Source organism: Drosophila ananassae, chromosome XR (genome assembly GCF_017639315.1).
Source record: "Drosophila ananassae strain 14024-0371.13 chromosome XR, ASM1763931v2, whole genome shotgun sequence".
NCBI lineage: Eukaryota > Metazoa > Arthropoda > Insecta > Diptera > Drosophilidae > Drosophila > Drosophila ananassae.
In genome coordinates this window covers 21519682-21543348 of record NC_057932.1, presented here as the reverse complement: position 1 = coordinate 21543348, position 23667 = coordinate 21519682, and the positions used below count along the sequence as shown (strand labels likewise).

Sequence of the window (23667 nt, the reverse complement as noted above, 5' to 3'; positions counted from 1 at the left end):
ATACTTTGACCCCATCGAAGTTGCAATACCCTTTCAACATATCGAGTTTTCAACAAGTGCGCAGAATGATTTCAACGCAAGTGTCACAAGTATAACGATAAATTCCCTCCAAAGGATCTATGTCCGCCCAACTCAGATTAACCCTACTACTGGACTATACTACTAGTAATAACTCACCTGAATCCGTAGCTCTTGCATTATGGCATTATGTTGTGTGTCCTCCGCAGGTGTAGATCATTAAATTTGTAGTGTAGAATATGAATGCAGGGCCAACTTTTCTTTCAAAGTAATAAAGTCCATGTAAATATTGTGGTGTATATGAGTCCGGGTTAGCTTTTCGATAGATTGCATACGAATATGTCCATCCAAATGATCAAAATCATTCCGCTAGCTGTGCAATTTCGAATATAACTTTATCAAAACGAGTTCAGAACAATAACAGCAATACTCACGTGCACCTGCACAGTTCGACTCTAGCGCAGGTACATATTCCATATTCCATAATCCATAATTCGTGTTTAATATATGCTTCCATATGTATATGCCATTCCCACTTCAACCCCACCCCCAGGGCTTTCAATGTGATATTTAGTGTTCAAAATACATTCAAAGTTTAGAGACTTAAATGGCCATTAAGTATCGTAATAATCTACACTCTAAATCTTAAATCTTATGAATATAATAACTTAAAACATAGTCCTAATATATAGACCTACATAGTCACTTAAGATATAGATTTAATAATAGTTTCAAAATGGAATGGAATGGAAAATTGGAATAAATGTACTCACCTGAAAGGAGTAATTACTCACTCACTAGATAAAGTACTTCGTAATGATATGATAGTGATACATAGTAGTCTCCACTTATATAGTTGGTGCATAGTGATATATGTATATTTAGTAGCTCTGACTGTACTTCCAGGGTCTATGTTCGTGTATGTGTATGATTGTGCGGCTCCTACTGTACTCCTATGGCGTCGTACATTAATTTATATTGTAAACATGACCATGATTCGATGTAAAGTTTTCATCTATGAAATATAGTTTCAGAATATGATTTACCAATTTAATTCCAAAGTATACTCACCTGCGTCCCTCCATTCGAACTACTATGCATGAAAATAGGCTACTTGGTTGTACTTACCTGCCTGTGGGGGCTGTACCTCTTAGGCGTGTACCTTCAGGTTGGAAGTGATGCTTCGTCTTTGTAGTGCAGTGTAGAGTGTAGAGTTCTGCATGCCGGCACTGTACCCGCCAAAATGGCGCCTCCTGGCTCCATTGCCGATCCTCCCCAATTAGCTGCTGTGAACTGATTTTCATCCAACAATTTTCCACCTGCAATAAAACAATCAATAAGATTTTGGAAATAAGGAAGGAAAATGGGCCAAAATGAAGAAAATGCCAAAGAAGGAACTTTTCCCAAAAGGACGCCACCCTCACACATCCGAGCACAGAGCACTGCTGCGAATTCGGCTTTTTTCGAGGGGTGGGAACAAAGCTGGGCACTTAAGTAGCAACACCCACTAAGTTTAGTAACAGGCACTAACGTTTTTGATGGGTTTAAACCTTTTATAAGGAAACAGGTGCCAAGGGTTCAAGTTTCAAAGAAGCGTCACCATTTACACACACAACTGGCACAACTTTCAGCATTAGTGGAAGCAGCTTATGCTTTCAACTGATTAAAGACTATTATTCTGTTGATCTCACACCTAATTGGCTTTATTTTAAATAAACTAATCAGAAACTTACGAAGCGACGCCACCGATCGAGTGATTGGGAGAGGAGCTGGAGACAAAAATGGCGGACAAGTGCTGGACGGGAGAGAGGGCGCCCGACGGTCACACTGATTTCCCGCCTAGTGTTGGAAAACTTGCGAATTCAAATTGGCACGGGGAAATGATGATATCTTGGCCAATATCTATCCGATTCTTGAGCGGGATACCTTAAACGAACCGTGGATCGATTCTCCTTAAATCTGCATCAAAATCTGGAGTACAAATTTTGGACCCCATTTTTTCAAATTTTTCTGATGGACCCCCTTCAAAAGTAAGGAAAGTGAAGCAACCCAAAATAGTGGGGCTTGCGAAAGCCATATCTTGGCCAATATCCCTCCGATTCTTCAGCGGGATACCTTAAACGAATCGTGGATCAATTCTCTTTAAATCTGCGTCAAAATCTAGAAACAAAATTTTGGACCCCATTTTTTTAAATTTTACTGATGGACCCCCTTCAAAAGTAAGGAAAGTGAAGCAACCCAAAATGGTGGGGCTTGCGAAGGCCATATCTTGGGCAATATCCATCCGATTCTTCAGCGGGATACCTTAAACGAATCGTGGATCATTTCTCTTTAAATCTGCATCAAAATCTAGAAACAAAATTTTGGACCCCATTTTTTCAAATTTTTCTGAGGGACCCCCTTCAAAAGTAAGGAAAGTGAAGCAACCCAAAATGGTGGGGCTTGCGAAGGCCATATCTTGGCCAATATCCATCCGATTCTTCAGCGGGATACCTTAAACGAATCGTGGATCGATTCTCTCTGAATCTGCTTCAAAATCTGGAAACACTATTTGGGACTTCCTCCAAATCTAGAACCCCACTTTTAGGGTTATGAGTTTAGAAGTAGGATGAGTTTAGGATTAGTAACTTCAGTTGTTTATTGGCCAGCTAGACTTTATCTCTCTTCCCAACAAAAGTGAAAACCTTCATGGGTGCAAACGCTTCGTTAAACGATCAAAAAGGTTCAAGTTTTTTACTTTATGGAATTGAAACCCGTTCCGAATCACAAGTGGCTGAAAAGCGAGGCAACAACCTGGCCAAATGCAAAATGAAAACGAAACCATCGCCACAGATCTGGCCCGTCCTGTCCTGTCCACTTTTCCCAGCTTTTTTCTGGGGTCAACTGGTTCGCCCTGCTCGCAATTAACTCGAGCTGGCCGCCAAAATGGGTCCGACTTCTGCCAGCTAGTGCCAGTGCCAGCCCCTAGTCCCCAGTCCCCAAACTCCAAGCCCCAAGACCCAAACAATGCAAAATAAAACGCAGAAAAAACAATGCGAATAATAATCGTAATAACGATACAAGTCCAGTAACGAGACAGAAATTAATGTCGCATGGCAATCATGACGGAAATCTGAAAACCCAGAGCTGAAATCTGAGCCCAACTGGACTGCGTTTTCAGAAAAGTGAAAAGTCGTTGTTGTCGCCGGCGAGTCGCGAAAATTGACAGCACTTTCAATTGCCACAACAGTCTCGATTTAATGAAAATAAAAGTGAAACACACAACCAAAATAAACATCAAAATAAAAGTAAAGGCCAGGCCAGAAGCACCCTCGTTAGCCGGGGAGTACTGTGGGATAGACGGCGAAACCCAAACCGAAACCGAAACCGAAAGTGGTGGGCATTAAAACTTAATTAAGGCACAAGGTTCACAGCATTAACTGGACATGTCTGGCCTGTATGTACAGAGTATATTATTTTGTGGGGTCTTTGCAGCTGACTTTAAGGGGGCAGTTGCAAAAAGTGGCCCACAAAAGTAAACATATTAATACCACCTAATGGCTTATTTTCTATTACTGACATTGGAGAAAATGTATCTCCACGTCTCCATTATTCATCTCCATGTTCATGTGTTTACTGGCTTTTCCCACACAATAATCTGAAGAGCATGATCCACTTTGTGTCAGAATGTCCCACAATTCAAATGCAAGTTTCTTTTTTAGACTTCCAAACCATGTACATGGAAGCGACGGACAGTCTATTGTGGAAATTAAAAACAGATTTGTCCTGGCAATGATGCCTAATTATTCAATTCAGATAGATGGCCCTCGGCGATCGAATTCGATGGCTTTGTCTCGGTCTTTGGATTGTTTTTGAAATGTTTTCGGGCAAAGGCAAAGGCAAAGGCAAAGGCAATGACAAAGCGTGTCAGAAATATTTGATCTTTGCCATTCAAATGGCTTACCAATGACCCACTGACTTGGTTAGCTTGGCTGGGCTGGGAGAATCGAAGCTGGGGCTTTGGCAGACTCGATTTGCATTCGGCATGCTCCATATCGGTCCATATTGGTAACCAATCTTGGCAACCTAACAGCCCACAGCCATTTATAATTGTCGTGTGTATTTTTGGCGGAGCTTTTCAAAGCATGATTTCCTACTTCCGCCATTCAAAGTCCATGGAAAAATGGTTACCAATGCTGGCCAGAAAGCCAGAAACGCCAAAAAACGCCAAAAGCGTCATGATTCATGTAGTCGAGATATTTAATAATCGTGATTAGCGTTATTTCTCGTTCACGTTATTCTCGTTTGTGTTTATTTTTCGACACAAGTGCCAACTAATTGTGGAGCTCCAACAAAAGACTACAAATAGGAAACTGATATGGGATGTCTGAGATGGGGGTTCGATACTCCCCCCTGACATTCTCTTGCAAAACCATCGACTTTAAGCACAAATTATTATGATAATTGTGAGTTATAGAACCTGTTTGCGGCGCTACGCGTGCCTTTTGTTGTTGATCGCCTTGGCCCGGCGATCGGCGTAATCGAAAAGTTCCCAGAGAAGCCCCGAAAAGTACGAAAAGAGGTAATACGCGGAGCTCCGAAATCATTTCCCGTCTCGAATGCACTCTCAAGGCGAAACCTTTCAATGCCTCCGAAGGGTGCACAGAAAACTGTCGAATATTTTGTCAAGCAACCTCGAAGGTCGCAGACTCGTTCAGATTTAAGTACAAAAAAATGTATATGAATTAAAACAAGCCCGATAAATCAGTGGAGTGGAGTGGAGTGGAGTGGAGTGGAGTAGTGTAGCAGACAGTGGAGCCCCATCGAAGCGACCAGGCACTCTTGAAATATGGCTTTTTCCACAGCCTCTTGACAAACCACTCAACAATTAATGTTGCAATATGCTGGGCATGATGGAGAGGCTGGAGATGCATCCTTTCACGTGTCAATTTTTCAAACGAATTGGCTATTTATTTGCATTTTGTCAGCGCGTCTGGCTACCTACCATCCATCTGAAGATTTTTGACGAATGTATCTGCGATCAACTTTCGACCCGAGGGGAACCCCTAATACCCCTGATTATGGTGCGATTATGGAGCCCAATAATTGCCCGACCCGACCAGCCCAGGAAGCGAAAAGCAAAAGTGTGACATAATAACGAGCGGCGAATAAACGAACACGCACTATCATGGGACCCATGGGCGGTGGATCAGGGGGCCCTATCGAAGCAAATGTGTCTGCGGTTGAACGCAGCTACTAATGCCACACAATTATGGCATTATGCGGCGATGAGAGGGTATCTGGTGGATACCTGCTACTCGGCTATCGATTACCCAAGCACTTCCCCCTTTTTTGTTTCTGCTGTCTAGGGCTGGGAACTCCAGGGCTCCTCCTCTCCTAGTGGACTTCGCATTTGTCTCTAAGTGCATACCTATCAGGAGTATGATATGATATGAGGTGCACCGAAGCGCGGCAGCAAAACCTTAATTGCAATCCCGGCAATCGGCGAATGCCAAGTCAAGCAAGTCCGCAGACCCAGTCATCACTTGACTACACTCGGATCGACTCGCTCCTCACTCACTCACTCAGTTCCAGTTGCAAGCTCATGGCTATCACATGACTCCATTCAAGCGTTTCCCATTTGGGCGTGCAACCCTCGGCGGCATCCAGAAAAAAAAAGCAAATGGATAAAAAGCAAATAAAAGCAGAGGCAAAAAGGTGTCGAGACCCTACTATAGACGCAGCCCATTGTCTTTTGTGGGTCTTCGATTATAATGACGCGATGATGCAACATGGCCCACCGCCGATTGACGCGCCCCCTTTCCAGAGCCCACGTAACCATTATCCGCGGCAGGGCAGGGCAGGGTGACTTTTTGCTTAATTTGTCCGACTATCTGGCGCGGATCGCTTCCTTTTGGTTTCTGGCCGGCTTTACGGCCGTAAAAGAGAATACCTCGGACTAACGAGCCTTGCTGGCCAAATCAATTTGCGGCCAAAAGACGATTGTCCGGAGTGGGACTGGACTCGAAGGTTTCCCCAATTTTTGGGTTTCGATTTCTGCACTCCACGCCAAACGGGTTTCTGTTCGGGTTGAGTCACCAAACACTTCCTTATTTCAATTTTTATACCCAGATATACATAGGCTCCGCAATGGAAATGCAAATTCAGACATGGGAGGGGAGTCGGTGCCAATTATAATATTACTGCAGCTCGAATGTGGAAAGGCTAGGCTGGTATTTCTTCGCCTTGACTGACTTCAGGTGGAATCAAATTAGCACTTGGCTTGTAATTAGTGCAAAAATAAACAAACAGACTTCGAAATCGAAGCCCAAGGAAAGCGTGACTTGGTCAAAAGTGGGGGGAGAAGACCAGTCTTTGATTTGGATACTCGCAAGACTTCATTTCTCTCCCCCACTTGGTCGGGGGGGTTTCGTAACCGGTGTCATAATCAAATAGGTTTCTATGAACAAATTTCTGTTTGTTTCGCTGATGAATAAAAACCGACGACGGAGAAAAAATTAACCATGGACTGACACAGATTTCGAGGCGTTGTTTCATTTGATCGGGGGGCGTGGCCCGGGCGAAAATAACTCTGTGCGCTTTATTTCGGCTCTGGTCGTGCTGATTTTCAGTTTCTGATGTTTCTGGCTGCTCTGTTTGCGTTTTTCTTTGAATTTTTACCCACGCCAGCGACGAAAACAAAAGACTTTGGAAACGAACTTGCCCCCAAGACAAGTGATGTAAAGAGAGTCGGAAAACGAGAAACACGAAAAAATATGTGGCACAGCCACCGCAACTGGGTGAATTAGTTGCTGCATTGTTGCCAGTGTCTTCTGGACTGTGGTTGTTGTCGACGTTGTTACAGAACAAACCGCTCATTAGGCCCATTAAACTGCAACTGTGAATTCGGTGAGTGTGTGTGTCTCTTAGTTAGTTGCACAGGAGATGTAATTACCTGGGAAGGGGCACCTCTGATGTTAACACAAATTCCCCACAGCTGTGGGGGGGGGAGAGAGGGAGGCCCTTGCAGTTCAGGAACTTCTGTGAGCTCCAATTATCATTCCTAGAACATGATCTTCTCGATCAATGCTCTTCTCGATCGATGGCTCCTCGAATGTGCCATGATACAATTATGTTTAAGTTATTTGGCTTAAAGATACGAAACTTGGTCATTAATCATCCCAAAGGTCCCCGTTCGAAGATCGTCTACTTGGTACTTACTTATACTTAGTACTTAATACCTCCGACTAGCCAAACTTTTGAACCTGCCCCCGGGGAGAGACTGTGTCAACGTGGGTGTGTTTTCGGGCCTGCTTTGGGAACTGAGCAGGTAAAAGTGCATCTTCGGTGCATCTTTCCGCATCGTCCCACGAGAACCAGAGGCGCAGGCCGGGAGGGGGCCATTGTCTGGGACATGACATGAGAATTAGGCACCCGGAATGGCAGTCTGGCGGAGACACATGGCAGCCGATTATTAACTACAAAAACTGCATGTACGGTTATCAGAGAACCTCCCAGAAGAGCTTTCCGGCTCCAAGCTTGCCGCTTGCCGATTTTTCCCCCAGTGTAGAGCTCCGAGTGGCATTCGAGATTCGCGAGCCTCGAAATGTGTATTGGGGTAACGTTCATCACGTTTGTCGATGCAATTTCACAGATAACTGTTTTTCCATGTTTGCCACTGCGGCTGCCAGTTGCACCGCGGGGAGAGGCGGCGAGGAGGTGGCTGTGGCGGAGGCTGGGGCAGGGGCAGTTGCATAATCCGCCACCAGCTCGGAAAACAATGCAAGCGCTTTTAAAATGCCGCAATTATCCCCAGCAAAGTCTGAAAAAAGCAAAACAGTATGTTTCTTTTTATTTTAAAGTCTTTGGTTTTGGTTTTCTTTGTGGGACACTGCAGTGGAGTCTTCTGAGGCTTCAAGAATCTTGTGGGTTCGATAGGTTACTCGTCGGATACCTCCGTCCGTGGCTGCTTTGTGTACAAAACTAAAAGTCCTCAAAACACTGTCAAGACTATAAAGACAAATAATTCTGGGGTAGCTGTGTTTTCGTTTTTCTTTGGGCTTTTTGCTCTGACTTTTGTTGCTGCCATTTAGCTCTGGCATTTCAATTGCAATTTTTTATTTGTTTTGGCTGTCATTTCGGTTCAGAGTTGCTTTTTTATTTCTTAGAGTCGTGTGGTCTTTTGTGGGCTTGTTATGACATTTTTTGGAGTGCCATTTGAGTGATTGCCTGGCATTTCTTGTCCACAGCCTACGGTTCGGAGTCTCTTGTTCGTATATTATTAACAAATTATATTTTTCAGATACCCTCGGACACTGGGAGGAGTATTTGATATATTTGGCAGTCGGTGAGTATTAGATATTTCTTCTCCGGATTGCGCAACACGCTCATTTCCTTTCGACCACAAGCGACGACCCCCAGAGTTCGTTCAACAGTGTAAATATTTTAAATGTCATGGAACAATAAAAAACAGAAACAAAGACCGACGGACTGAAAAGAAACTACAAATATTTATATGTGTTTTACATAAATTGTGCCATTGTCATGTTTGGATATTTTCCTTTCGAGGCAACTTTCCCACAAAGTGCATTTGACAAATGCAGCGCCATTTTCCTTTCTTCGCATTTTACCAACAAAAGACCGCATTCGAAGCCACGTACAAATATTTTGGACATTAATTTGCCGCCAGTAGAAAGCCGAATGCTAATGAACCAAAAAGCCACGCCACAAATGTCCGCTAAGTGAATATTAACAGGGAGGCCAGCCTCTCCAAGATCCCCAACAGAGCCAGCGCATTTGCATTTGAATGCAGTTTGAGCTTGGCAGCGAAACCCTCAATTCATTTTCCAAAACAAAGCTAAAATGTCTTAATACAAAGGCCAAATGCAGGTCAGACTGCTCACTTACTATACTATCTGCTTTCAGAAGAACCCACATTGAAACCCTTTTGTAATTGACCCTAAATTGAAATAACTTTCATAGCCGTTTTAGGCATTAAGCCAGAGACGTGATTGCTCCGACCAAAGACTACCCCAAATAATAAGGCTAATTTATTGAGCAAATTGCGACAAGTGTGTTGGCAGGTAAGGCAGGTGAGGTAGGCCAGGTAAAAAGCCCCTCGGAGAACTCGAAACGGCAGCCTCTTTAGCTTTCCTCTCATGTCTGCCCAATTATTTGTATTTCTTTTCATTCAATTGCATTTTAACCTTCAGCATTTCTCAATTTCTCAATGGAATCGCACATTGTGCAAAAACGACTATGGAAACTGCAAATGAAAAGTACCTACGAGATACCTGTCCGTGCTGTGGATGGCATTTCTTATTTTGTATCTGTTATTTCTTATTTCTTATTTTTGATTGACATCGGCTGGCGCGCCGAGTTTGGTCGCCTCTCCATGACATGGGCACGGGCATGGGAGGTTTGCTTCTCCTACTTGGCTTTACTTTATTTTCGCCGTGGCATTGGTGAAAGTTGTTGGCTGTCAACGTGAACATCTGAGCATTTGAATGTTTAATTGTTAATTGTATTCCGTTTGCGCTTTGCACTGACGGCGCGCCGACAAGGAGGCTTGGGAGTCGCCTTGGGAGCCGCAGCCTCTGACCTTTGGCCAACGTCCTTCAGAGGCTCGGATGTGTGCCATCCAGCCGCAGGTGAGTAGCTCTCCCGACCAGGTGAACCAGTCCGCCTTTCTCCTTTCGCCTCACACCCTCACCTCGGCTTTTTTGGCCAAGTGTTCGGTGGTCTTTTGTTGCCGTTTTTGGCATGATTATGCGAACATGCGAACGGTGACTTTCATTGATCCCTCCTCGGCCGAACCATGCCGAAAAATATGTGAAAAACAAACGTGCTCGCTGTCGGAGAAAATCCAGATGCCCGCCAAAAAAATACGAATGTCTGGCGACAATTTCACTTTCCATTGTTTGTCAAAGCTCCGTAGGTTCGCTGAAACTTCGATCGTTGTCGCTGCTCCTGATTGTCGATCGCCAGGGGCTAGGATTTCTTGGATGCTGTTTAAGGCAGGCTACTTTCCAAATCTCAGGGGTCTGGCCTGCTGTCATCTCGTTATTAGTAAGCTTTTCCAATAGGAATTTCCTTTAAAGGGGATTTTTCCAGTGATTATAAACCGATTTGTCAACACTGGGATTCTCAACACTGGATGGTCACACTAATAAGTCGATATTTCGCGGGCCAGGAGCAAACTTACTGCAGTAGAACGGTACGAATCTTCGTTTTTTGCACATTTAAGGGCTACCATTGATATTATGCGAATTAAGTGCTATGAAATAAATCACCTAAAAGTGAACAGGAGACATCACACAAGCCTTAAAAGGTACGAATGATGGTCTCAAAGTGTTCATCATGGGGCTTGTTTTTTTTATACAATTTTTATAATCAAGCGAAGAAAACTATCAGGATCATCAGGATTCTATCAGGATCAAACAAAATCTGGTTCTACTACCAATACTCAGTATAAACCCTGATTGGTATTATGTAATTGGTATTATTTATCGATAACGACGAAAAGCTCTATTTGCGTCAAGATAGCGCTTCCGTTCTTTTTCTTTTTGGACTTCAAACGAGGTTGGTGGGAATTTCTGGAAATTTTTGTAAATAAATCCGCAGACATCATGGATGGCAGGGAAGGCTTAGGCCGTGAAAGGAGCGTGATTCGCCAGGATGCAGAAGATCCTGATCAGGAGTACGAGGTTGAGTCGATTCTTGACAAGCGCCTGTTCCACGGGAAACTTCAGTTTAAAGTCAAGTGGAAGGAGTTCAGCGTTGAGGAAGCCACCTGGGAGCCCATGGAGGTTCTGGCCAAATGCTTGCACCTCTTGGCCAGGTTCGAAGAGAGGGTGTATGCCAAAATGCTGGCGGTTATAAAGTACGGGGACAATCGTCTGTCCCCTAGGGAGCTAGTACACGTTGCTGTACAAGTAAACGATGTGTTTTCAGATCTACAAAGTAACAATTCGTCGTATGGCGAGAATTATTTGAAACAAGGGCAGGAAGGCTTGAATACCAGCGGGGACAACGCAGAGTCGTTTCCGGAGAACGTACAGGAGGAGAATAGCAATCCGAACGTAGACAGCGACGGGGCAGTTGCTCAAAGCTTTGGTCCAAACGATAATTCCAGCTTCTATGAGCTAAGCATGGAATTCAAACCCACTGAGCCCAAAAGGTATGGCCATTTTTCGAACTACGTCGCATATGACGGAGTGGATCACCGCCAACACGAGGAGGAGGCCCATCGCCGAAAACGCCAACAATTCGAAGGGGTGAGGATGAAGGACCTGGAAGGCAGAAACCGCAATGCATCCTCCTCATCACGCTGCAAGCGCCAGGCACAGGAGCAAAGCCTTGAAGGCAAGTCTTCTTCCAGCAAGAAGCACAACCGAAAGCTCGAAGGAGGATCGACGATCGGGGGAACGGACGACACGGAGAAGCGCCAATACTTCGACGAAGTGGAGATGAAACACGTGGTCCAGCAGATGGTGGATCACCCCAAGAAGCGCAAACGCATGAAGTGTCATCGCAAAAAGCACCAACACATCGAGGGGGCTAGAATGAAGTACGTGGCTGGTAAGGAGCCCAAGGAGTCCAGCCCATCTTGGAGGAGGAAAGCAAAGTCCCAGAATCCGGACCAGATCCCTGCCACCGTAGGCGTCGAAGAGTACAATCGCAACAAGGCCTGGGAGGAACCACCTCCCGACGACGTTGAACACCAGAATGAGAATGGCTTCGACCTAGGAGATGGGGCTCCGAGCCAGCTCCCTGCCACCATAGGCGTCGATGAGTATAATCCGGACCAGGTCTGCCAGGATCCACCTCCGGACAACCTCGAAAACCAGAATGAGAATGGCTCTGGCCTAGAAGATGGAGCTCCGAGCCAGATCCCTGCTACCATAGGCGTCGATGAGTACAATTGGGACCAGGCCTGGCAGGAACCACCTCCGGACGACCACGAATACCAAAATGAGAATGGCTCCGGCCTAGGATATGTGGACTATTTCGTGGACGACGGAATAGGCTTAGTGGAGGTGGAGGTGGGCTACTGTCCTCCAGACCCCGAGGAACTTGTCCTTCAGCAGTTTTACTAAAGCGGACCCCCCCAAAACGCAGACGGAACAGAGGAGCCATACATTCAATGGGAAATGGAGGTGGGGGGTCTCGAAACTTTACAGCCCACTGCCAGGAAACTTCAGGGTTAGAGCACTCTCGCTAAAAGCCAAAGAGTCATTATCTTTTTTTCTCACTAACATCAGTATTTATTATTAAGACGCAAGATAATAACAAAGTTGTTTAGTTATTTATTTTTCTTTTTTATATTATATGTAGTTAAGCATCTCTATTACTTTTTCAAGACATTTTTTTTTTCAATAACTTATGCATCTCGTTTTCGACTTTCAATTAACTTATAAACTCATTTATTTATTAACAAATGTGCCTTGGGGAGAATTCTGAGCGCCAATAAAGAAACATAAACAAAGTTTTCGAAGAATATTTAAGTTTAAATTCAAACTAGAAATGGAAGTAAGTGTTTGGGGAATGAACCACCATGTTAGACCAGTTGTTGCTAATTTTTGGTTCCCCAAGTCGTAACATTCCCGATTCGGCGTCAGCTGAGATTACTGGAGTGTTCGCTCCCCATCAGGGCCCACTGAACCTGGCCAAGTGACAAAATATGGCCAGTCGACCGAGTTGGAGCCGATCGAGTCGTGGGCGAGCCAAAAAAAACAAAACAAATGCCGTTCGTGACCGTTACCAATCGGTTTATACCGGATCGGTCTTAGCCGCTTTGGCTGTGGCTTGGCTGGCTTACAATTACAGTTAGCCGGGCCTTTATGCAAATTGCCTCTATGCGTGCATGACAGCAAATTTGTGGTCGATTGAATGACTGGGTGATTGGAAAGGTGTGCGCAGGCGCATGCGCACGCACTTCGTTAAAAAAAAACAGCCAAAACAGCAGGAAAACCAGAGCTAGGTGAGCCGTCAGCCATTAACCTTGATTTGCAATCGAAACAAAGAGAAAAAGTGTAAACAAACAAGAGCCAGAGTCGTGCCAGGCGAAGGCATTTCTGGCACTTCGCTGGCCTCTCGATTGAGCTTCAGGGACACCTATCCTGCCACCTCTCAGCCAAGCAGGTGATGGACTTGGAGGACTTCGCTACTCAGACCTAGAGAAAGCCTAGAATGCGCTCGTCACTTCATGATAAACACATTCCATTTACATTTCTGACTTTAAAGTTGCTGTACACAGTTTACTGTGGGTTTATTTTTAAATTGCTGACCTCAATTTAACGCTTTTGTTATTCCCGCATCCGACATCCGACCGGTGCAAAAAGTTATTTAATTGCCGAGCAAAAAGCGAATTAAAAAGCCAAACCGGCTCCAAATCCTGTCATGACATCAGCCATCCGACCATCTCATCGGACCATCATTGGCATCATTATCGTCATCGGGTTCTAAGCCAGAACCTAATAGAGTATGAAGACTCCGCCAACCGAAAATAAACGCAACCTTTTAATTTGAGGTTGCCGGAGGCGATTCGGCAAATCGTCTTAATTTTCAGAGTCTGCGAGGGTCGATCGATCGGAGCTTCAATTTCGATCCATAGAACAGCAGTAAGTACACTCGTTCAGGGCGCTCTGAGTAACTCTTGAATCTATTTGCAGTTCTTATAGTTCGGTGGACTGAATCGGAAACTCTTGGCGGGAATTTCTCTCACCTCTGGGGCAGTGTTCTTGCCACATTCGCACACCTTCGAGCACCTGAAAGAAGCTCATGTGTGTAATGTACTTATGGGCTGGCATTTTGTGGTATCATCGCCATTGTTGGGCTCTTCCCACTGAAGACGCTTCCTCGTCTCGGAGCTCTTTCTTTCTTCGACCGCTATCTTCTCGGCCGGAGATAGAAGGGGCTCGGGACAGGGATTGGGCTTTTGTCAATTCATTGTCAACAAGTCAGTGAACTTGTGTGTGCCCAGCTGAGAAAAAAGCAAGCGGGGAAGAGAGCGTCAGAGCAGAAGACCCAGCAACCCAAAACCCCCCGAAGACGAGGGGCTTACATGGTGTGGCTTTTTCTTTTAAAAATAATTAACATAAATTAATAGGAAGCGAGTAGAAGCAGCGCTCGGCCTGGCACAAAAGCAGTTACAATAAAATCCACGACCACAGAGAAGACGAACCTTAGATACTCTCGACCCAAAATGGTGCTGGAGGAGTTAAGCTTCTGAATTCGAAAAGTGTTCTGATTCGTTTAATGTTCTCGTTCCATTTCAGTTCTGAGCCATCCCCACATGGAGAGCAGCAACCCCGGGGAAATCTGAATCGGAAACTGGTAAGCCTAAAAAAAGTTCGCGTCCTAAGTCTTTTGTTTCTTCGCCGTTTTGCGGGGCTGTCCTGAACCCTGGGTGCATAAAAAGCGCATAAAACTTACATAAGTCGGAGCCGGGAGCAATTCCAGAGTTATTTATGGCGCACGCACCCAGAGAATGACAAAACGCAGCTCGCAAAGGGGGAGAAAAGGCAGAAACTTTTGGCATTTAAATTGCAACTGAAACTGAGACTGAGACTGAGGCTGAGCTTGCAACAGAAATCGCAACTGCAACTGCAACTGCCACTGCTGCAACAGAAGAGTTGTGAGCTAATCAGCACCTGTCAGAGGGGCTGAAACGCAATCAGGAAGCAAAAACCAAACCCTAGACACGAGAGCCGGATGAAAAGTTGTTCACATGTTGATTAGGTATCGTTTTTTGTGCCCACCTCCTGGTTTTTTCCTCTACGGTCTTGCCCATAATACATCATGATGTAACCTATACAGACGTAAAGCCGCAGAGGCAATAATCGACGGGAATAGCTGAATCGATTGGAATTGGCTGAAACGAGTTTTGGCCAAGTCGGTCGGGTCGGGGCGAAAACCATTTCGTCAATCGAAAAGGCAGAAGATTCTTAATGATCTCACACTGGGCATCTAGGCATTAGCATGTCAGGGGAGTAGCGAAAGCACTGTAATTGAGATAAATGTCCGATCCGACACGAGCTAAGAGTGCCGAGATTATAATTAATATTCGTAGTTTTGTGGTGTTTCGATAGAGCCAATTGGCCAAACATTTGCAGGCCCTCCCAGTTGCTCCACCATCTGAGTCTCATTTCAAAACTGCCGTCGTCTGTTTTGGGACATCATCGTTGGCAAATCGCCTCTTATATTTGCCTATTTATTTTATTCCACGTCCAGCCTTTTTGCCCAACAATTATTTGCACATTATACATTGTCATTAGAGGAAAATTATAATTATTATGCCTTGTTGCTGGTGCTGGTGCTGGTGCTGGTGCTGCTGTTGTTCATTATACAATGCAGCTGCCAAATGAAACACTCACGAAATTCGAGTGCCGAGTGCTGGGCAAATAATGTGTAATGAGTCGATAAATAAGGTGACTGAGATGGCTCCGAGCCCGGCTAACAAAACACAAAACACAAAACAATACAAAGCAAATGCCATAAATGTTCGCATTTACGTATTGACAAGTAATTGATTTGCGTTGTGTTTGCCCGATCGAGTGACTGACCGCTGCACTTTCACTTTATAATTTTTAATATAAATAGAAATTTCGGACCCGCACTCCGCTGGGAGAAAGGGCGAAGATGAGTCACGGGTATTGGCAGTCCCTAGCATCCAAAATAATTGCATTAAGCTATTACCTACCGTCTCTCCGATCGAGCCGACCAAGCTTTCCATCAGTCCCATTCAATACTGGATTTAATTTAAGCCCCCAGGTGGAATGGAAGGCCTAAACGCCCTAATACTCCTCCTTAAATCATTGATTAATTGCCCGATAAAGCGGAACATCAATCAAGAGCATCGGGGCCTTGCATAAGCCCCAAAACAGCCGGCGCGGGAATTAACCCTAAAAGCCGAAATCCCAATCAAGTTGGCCGATCTTCACGCGGTGTTAACGCTTCGTAACTTTGCAATTACAATCCGGGAGGGCGGAGAGCCGGTCTCTCGATGCGGGCACCTGTACTTTAAGTGCTCCGGCTCTGTCTAACCGAAATTAAATGATATAATTACTCCCCGTACTCCGTACTATCCGGTACCGCTATCCCCCCTTTCTCAAATGTCTTCTGTCTTGCTTCAAGAACTTTTTCGGACGCGTGTCTTAATTTGGTGGCTTTATTTTATTCCACTTTATTGCTTATTTTTCAGTTGCCTCTTTTGGGGGCAAGTTCTTGGAGGTCTTTGTGGCTTGTAGTCTCTGAACTTCTTGCTTCGACCAATTCCAGGAATGCCCGAACAATTGAAGGCACAAGCCAAGCTTGTTACTGTTTTTCGACGTTTGGGGCAGGAAGGAGAGACTTTGAGGCATCTGGTTAGCGTTTTCCACAAATTCGACTGGCTTGTTGATGGGATTTGAACCCCAACCCAGTTCGGACATTTTAGAAAACTGAATGAATCGATTTGAATCACTTGGTTCATCAAGGAGCTGCTGCCACTCCCCAGACTTATATTGATATTGTCTTACTTTATATACCTGTTCTATGACACACCTCAATACGGTTTCACCCAATCTTCGGGGCTTCACTCTTCAATCTTCGGTATTTCAGTCTTCAATTGATCAACGCCGCCAGCAGATCTCCAAAGTCATCTCTTCTCGCCTCTTTTCTCACTCCGTTTCTCCGGCTCCAGCTCCGAAGCAATTTATATTGCGCTAATCACGTGAAATAGATCAAATTTCTTTTGTCGGCTCGCCGGGGCTCCCGGGGGGATCTCGCAAACCCACACAGCCCCGTCTCTAAGGGGGTAGAGGGTGCTCGGGTGGGGACTTGCGAACTTGTTGACTAGCTCACTTGAGAGTAGGACCGTCAAAATATTCCTCAAATCTGGGGAGAATTCGATGCAAACTGGACGGGGACTGGGACTGGGACTGGGACTGGGACTGGGACTGGGATTGGGACTGACTGGGGCTGGGAGAAATTTGCTTTCCGAACACTAATTGCCGAGATTCGGGTGACAAATTCGGAGCTGAGCTTAGAAGAGAGTTTCACTTCACCTACCACCTGCCCGAGTCAGTGAGGAAAACATAATCTTTCGAGCCACAGATCGGCCGCCTCGTTTTCACAAATCCGATCGAGTGGCCGGGCAGGCTAGTTGGAAATGTTTTAATTTGTATCTCCTCATTTTTGTTTTCATTTCCATTGACTCGGCGGTGTCACACTCTCTCCGAGGCCTAATCTCCGGGCGGGGATGGGTATCGGGTCGGATCGTATGGGGCTTCTGGCCGAGAGCTGGCACAGTGATTGGTTTTGCCTCGGCTAATGATGATTACCCACTTTTACCGGCCACATATAAAAATCAAAAGCGGTTTAACGCGTTTCTCGACTCTCCACTCTCGGACACTTGGGGCACCTGTGCACTGTAAACAAACACTAGTAACAAGTACGAGTCAAAAGGCCTTGCTAAACAGAGTGCTGAGGCAGATGTCAGAAGTATATCACTGAAATGGGCAACAGCCCCACTACAATCCCTGCTAAGGCTCCCACCAAACCCCCTTCGATTTCTCTCTCTGTATGTAGTATCTGTATAGTATCGCTGGCCACTTCTCGGCCATCTCATTGCGATTCAATTAAAATCGCTTAACCAGCCAACAGCCCGAACCCAAAAGAAAGCAGGCACTTGCTTGCCACACAAATCAGTTAGTGGAGCTCTGGGCGTGGCAGTCTTCTGCCTCCTGCCACTTGTTCCTTGACTCGGCCTTGGCACTGTCCGTCTCTAGATTTCTCCCAAAAATTATATATATATAAATATTTAAGCAACCAGTTCCGAAGCCGAATTTAATTGCGAATTATCATGTCTCGTATCATGTGTAATTTTTGTGCTTCTCTCATTTCACTCGGCCTTTAGTTTTTCCATCTTCCATCGGAGGAAAGTGAAATTCCACTTGGCAATTGTTTGGAAGGCCCCTCTTGGTTTTCTCCCGCCTGCGCTCCCCTTTTCATGTCAGCAGGTTAGCAGGGATTTGGGAAAATCGGCGAGATAGCAACTCAGAAAATCAAAAGCCAAGAAACTATCAACTAAAAACTAAAAACTAAAAACCAAAAAAGGCAAGAGCCAATAGCGAGAGAAATCGCAGTTACTGGGCTCGCAAAACGTGCCGAAAATGCATTTATGGGCCTGCCAAAAATGCCAGCCAGCAAGGTCGTTAAATTGTTATCAGTGTAGTGGCTGTTTTTCCCAACAAAGTGTCGAGTCTGAACTTTGTTCCATTATCTGTTTTGGATATTGTCACGACCGGCCCATGGCATTTGCAGTATTTGCTTATGGGGAGCACCTCTCTTTCGATCTTTCGATCTTCAGTTTCTGATCTGCCGACCTCTGACCCTTCGCAGTTTGTGCCCCATCACCCGTTAATTGCTCCACAAAATGCATTACAAGGCGTTTTATGGAGCCATTTCTTGGCGTAATTGAGGAAGTGCTGATGGGTTTCGGTGGTTTTCGGTGGTTTGGGAAGGAGACTCCATAAAGCAACTGGATGACCGCACCTTGTTACGAGTTCATTGGGATAAAAAGACATTAGAGGGAAATGGGCGATTGTAGAAACCGAAAACAGAGCCCCAAATGGAGTTATTATTGGGAGGGCCCATCGAGATATACGCTCCACTTATGAGTGCGATTCAGTTCCCATACCCATACCCATACCCATACCCAGTCTGATCTGCGTTATCTTTTCGACAATCCATCAAAAACAAAACCATACACAAGAGCCAGAGGAAATATTTGAAAACAAGACTTGATTTGTGTGTTTTTGGGCCAAGCGACAAAGGCAACTGGGCCAGAAACCGAAACTGAGCGGTGGATATATCGACACCTTGGCTGAATTTGAACATTTCCGTTTTGAAAATGCCAGTGCCAGGTACCCCAGTATGGGCACAAGAATTACTGCCAGATTTCACTCCGCGGAGAGAAGCCGAAGTACGGCAGCAAGTTAAATGCCAAGTTTTTCATTTTTTCGTATCTTTTTTCCATTTTTTCTGATTTTCTGATTTTCTGTTTTTTACTTTTTGCAACCACAATCAATGTTGGCCGAGTGGTGGTGGTGGTGGATGGAAAACTTGTAGAATGCACGACGGACGGCTTTTCAAAAAGTGCTCAATGCTATATCAATAGCAGCAGCTCGACTTGGCTCAAGCCACCACTGAGCCAGCAAGACACCAAGACACAGAGCCACCATGCCACCTCCAGTGGCAACAACAATAGCGCCCGTACACCTGTCTAAGCCAAAAACAAAGGCAACAAAAAAAGGCTAAAATGAAAAGAAGTCGGCGAAGACAACAGCAAGAAGAACAACACTCCGGCCAGGGCCGCAAAGTTGACGCTGGTGGTGCTGCGCCCAAAAACCCAACAACTTTTAATTTCAACACATTCCAGCACAAGACTCCAGTGCTCCAGCACTCCAGCGCTCCAGCACAGTGGGCCAGATCGGGGATCTCCTCATCCGATGGCTGACCCAAAGAACGCACAGTCGAGGCCCCACTGTACGGACTTTCTTTGCCGCAAACTCAAAACTCAAAACTCAAAACTGAAAACCAAACGAGAAACAAGTTCGGGTTCGACTCCCCGCTCGGCCAAGTCGCTTCGAGCCAGTTCGGTGGCTCAGACGCAGATGGCAGTGAGGAGGAGGCAGCGGGGAGGGGACGGGGATCTGGCCAACCACTAGCTGAGGCCGTTTCCAGAGGCAGTTACCCAAGTCAGTCGATTGCTGGCGGTCGAAGCGTTGAGACGTTTTCTGTGCGACAAAAAACGCGCGAGAGCCGCGAGAAACCGAGAAAGAACTTCACGGATTGCTGTATCTTTTTGTTAACATTTTTTTTTGCTGTTTGTGGATACATACGTGTATCTGTGGAATAGTTTCTGCCCGCAAAGGTGTGTGTGCATGGAGAAAGATAGAGAGAGGGAGAAAGAGGGAGACTCTCTTCGCAATTACCGTTAATCAAATAAGTTTTTTAGAAATTTAAACGCTCCACTTCGGGGCGAGTGCGAGAGCGAGTGTGTGTGCGTGTGCGTGTGTATCTGTGTGTGAGACTTAAACGGTTCATTGATCGAGTTCAGCTCGAAATGGAGCAGAAGCGGCCAAAGAATAAATGCCAGGCGGAAACAAAAAGCCAAAAACAGAAACAGAAACATCCAACAGATCGCAAAACAAAAGCCAAACAACGAGCCGACAAACAAACAAACAGTGCAAGTGCCAAAGTGCGATTTGTGTCTCTGTGTGTCGCTGTGTGTGTTACCAATTCCGAAAGACAACGGAAAATGCGCTTAACCCATTTCCGAGCCATCCATTCCACGGCGAATAGGACCAACAACAAAAGCCCTAAAAGCGGTCAAAAGGCAACATTCAGGCCATTAACTTAATATGATTAACAAGATATCAATATTAAGTGGTTCGTGAGAGCCAGAGACTCGTGTTATTATGGCCAGATACTTTACAGATCCCCCAGATACACAGATACACATAAAAGACACAGATGTGTCCAGATACAGATATGAAAAGGGAAAAAACCTGAGACGGTCCGGCACAACAAAAGATCTCTTTGCAAATTGTTTATTTGCTGCTCCGCTGATCACCAAACGGATTGTTTATGCTAATGTCCCTACCTACAACTGGTGTACCAGCCCGCATCCCCAGATCCGCGCCGGGTCTTTCCACACATTCCCATAAAATGTAAATCTGCGCACTGGCCGCCCGACAAGGGTTTCTAGGCCCAGAACTGTGGGGTTTCTCTAAGGAGGCCCGGAATACATTGAGAAATCCATGAATAATATATGGAGAACCATTCCACACCACCATTCAGTACACACCCTGCAATACCGAAATGTCCATCAATCACGGGTCCCACAAAGGAAGTGTCTTGGCAACCAGTTCTGTCCATTCTCCGGTGATACCTCCCAGAGTAATCAGAGTTCTTCTGAGACACTCATTATAACACACTCTGCACTATTAGATACTAGAACTTGGAAGTTAACGTATCGCCAGGTGTTTTTGACACTCCAATCCGGCCATTATGCATTCTCGTTCTCCAATATATTTTGGTATCAGATTTTGGGTTATTTATTCCGCTTGTTCGCCAGTCTTGTGTTCATATGCGGTATGAATTCCTTAGCCACTTCTGTGTCTGCGTCGTATGCAAATTGGCTGGGCCCACAATAAGCCTGGCTCATGCCATATAGCTTTGATAGATACTGCTGCTCCGAGCCTCGTTTATTCGACTTTTCGTTGCGGTTTTGTTGTCGAGCTGAATGCATAACTGACAAACAGAAAACGAGATTCTTTTGGCCTACGCGGCGGCGAACAACAAGTCGCACAAGATCATCGATTAGAAGCGTTATTGGGGGATCTCGTTCGTGCACAGAAACAAAATCTTCCAAGCCCCAAGGTCAATGTCTGTATAAACATGGTCTTCTTGGTTCGTGGATTTTCCCAAAATCCCCAGCTAAGTTCTTGCTACCGGACTCTCAAAATTCGATAAACTATTCCACCTTCCAGCCCCCTGTTTTTTTAGGTGCATAATAATGGTATTCCAACATCTGTGGGACGAGTTAATACCGTTCGCTGGCTTGGCCGGTTCGATTTCGGGCCCAGTTTTGAGACGGTTCCTCCGCGGCTGTTTCGTTTTCTCGTTTTCTCACATAATTATGACACATGAAGAGATTGCATTTGAATCCGTCTCGCTGGCTTGCCGTTAGCTACCTCCTGCCACCTTCCACCTGCAACAGAGTGGCATGCCAGTTTCCGTTTCAGTCTCATTCGAGTCCCCCACAGGTCTCTGTGACACTAGGCACTCGCCATCTGATTCGTGGTGTCATTAATCATACAAATATTCTCCGGTATAGTCTCTGGTTTCCATTTCGGTGGAGCCTCTTACGTGGGCGAGCCAGACACTCCTCTAATGGGATTACCGATGGCGTTCTGGGCCATCTTTGGGATGCTTTTAGTGGAACTTTACAGTTAGGGGCCTGGGGAGTCCAACCCGGTTTCCATATCTTCTGGTTCTGTTGGCGGCTATCGGCGAAGAGCTAACGCGACATTGGAACGGTTTCTTTCTCTTAACTCTTGAAGAATTCCGAATTCGAAAACCAAATAGACTCCATGGTAGAGTCACTGCCAGGGCCATGGCTTAAGAGAGGGATTATAAAACAAAACATTTGAGCGATAATTATTTTAATTGCTAGACGTCCAGCCGCCCGTGTAATCGTTCAGAAACAACTCCCCTCCAGAAGCTGCAAGCCCGCTTTATTGCCACTTTAAATAGTTGTTTTTAGAGAACCTACGAAATGCACATGATGTAACGTGGCCCAGACTTTGTTGGCCCAGACCCAGACTGTGCCAGCTTGCCAAAACTCGCAATAAATATTTCCTGCTTTCAGATGCCTTTAACGAAAACTACCATTTAACTCGGAACACAGAAGCCCATTCAGAAGAGTAGCCGCATTTTCGTTGAGTGTGCCCACGTCGCACATTCCGGCCAGAAGATGGCGCTGCGCCTGCGTCGGGACGTCCAGAAGGCCTCCTACTATGTCTGGTTCCTGGGCGCCGAGGAGGCGAAGGGATTGCGGGGCGCCCGGGTGATCAACTCGGTGCTGCCCTATCTCGTCGACCGATCCCGGGGCCAAGAGCCCCTCAAGGTCACCCTCCAGGTGTCCCACAAGGGCATCAAGATTGTCCAGGTAGGTCTGTCCAGGGCTGAGAGTGGGTCGCCTTTCAGGTTCACCCACCTGAGAAAACCTACTACATTTGCATGTTTTTTATTCTTTTCAGGGGGCCTCGAAGCACCTGATCCCCCACAGTGCCATAACCAGCTCCGTGCAGACGGACGACATCGTCGCCTGCGTCCTGCTCCTCTACAACCCGGCCACCAAGTGCCCGCTCCACGTCCACGCCTACCGCTGCGACTCGGAGACCACGGCGGAGGCGTTGCACCTACAGCTGCAGATCCTCATCAACCGGCCGGACAACCAGAAGCGCTTTGAGGAGCTGGAGACCAGGTAATCGCGATTCCAGGGGGCACGCCACCACATTCATAAAACAAACTTGTAATCTTAACGGCGAGTGTTTCGGGTTTCAAGTTTTAGCACTTTTGTTGTGCAACTTTTAACTAATTGTGCCGAGCAGGAAGCAGTTGCAAATGCAGTTGCAGTTGCCGAGGCAGCCACTTAGGCACTCCATTAGACACACACTCGCGTGGAATAATGCCGTCCATCCAAGCGCTTGACGTGTAATCGTGGTAATCGCCCTGCCACCGGGATGGTGATGATGATGCTAATGGTACTGGTGCTGGATGACGGTGGTCATGATAATGGCAAGCTCTCAGGAGAGTCGCTGTGCCGGGTAATTGGCTTGCCTGCTGATTTCCACAGCTTTCCCACGGAGCATTACGAGGCTTTCCGCCGTGCAAGTAGGCGGAGAGCACTCCCCACCCATCACGGACTCAGCACCGATCTTGGCGCGACTGTAATCCATTCCAATAGACAGCTAGTTGTTTACAGAATCGATTCCTAATCGTTTTCACATTTAGGCCATTACCCATTCTCCTCAAGGGAGCTCCATGAGAAAAAATAGCAATAAATTACAAAAAAATGACGATCTAATCTTTGAATGCAGATCAATAAAGAATCTA

General features: G+C 45.9%; 1 protein-coding gene across 2 annotated transcripts in view; it reads left to right on the top strand.

Annotated features, from left to right (window-relative positions):
- Nucleotides 1-23667, top strand: part of LOC6501941 (zinc finger CCCH domain-containing protein 13) — a 32861-nt gene that overhangs the window by 5399 nt on the left and 3795 nt on the right. The window contains exons 2-5 of one of the 2 annotated variants that reach the window (XM_014904187.3): nt 8300-8344; nt 14277-14334; nt 22418-22717; nt 22809-23035. In XM_014904187.3, the coding sequence (XP_014759673.1) occupies nt 22523-22717; nt 22809-23035 (422 nt within the window). In that variant the 5' untranslated portion in view covers nt 8300-8344; nt 14277-14334; nt 22418-22522. Of the gene's footprint in view, nt 1-8299; nt 8345-14276; nt 14335-19707; nt 19916-22417; nt 22718-22808; nt 23036-23667 lie in introns of those variants that run through there. The other variant, XM_001966695.3, reaches the window with a different exon arrangement.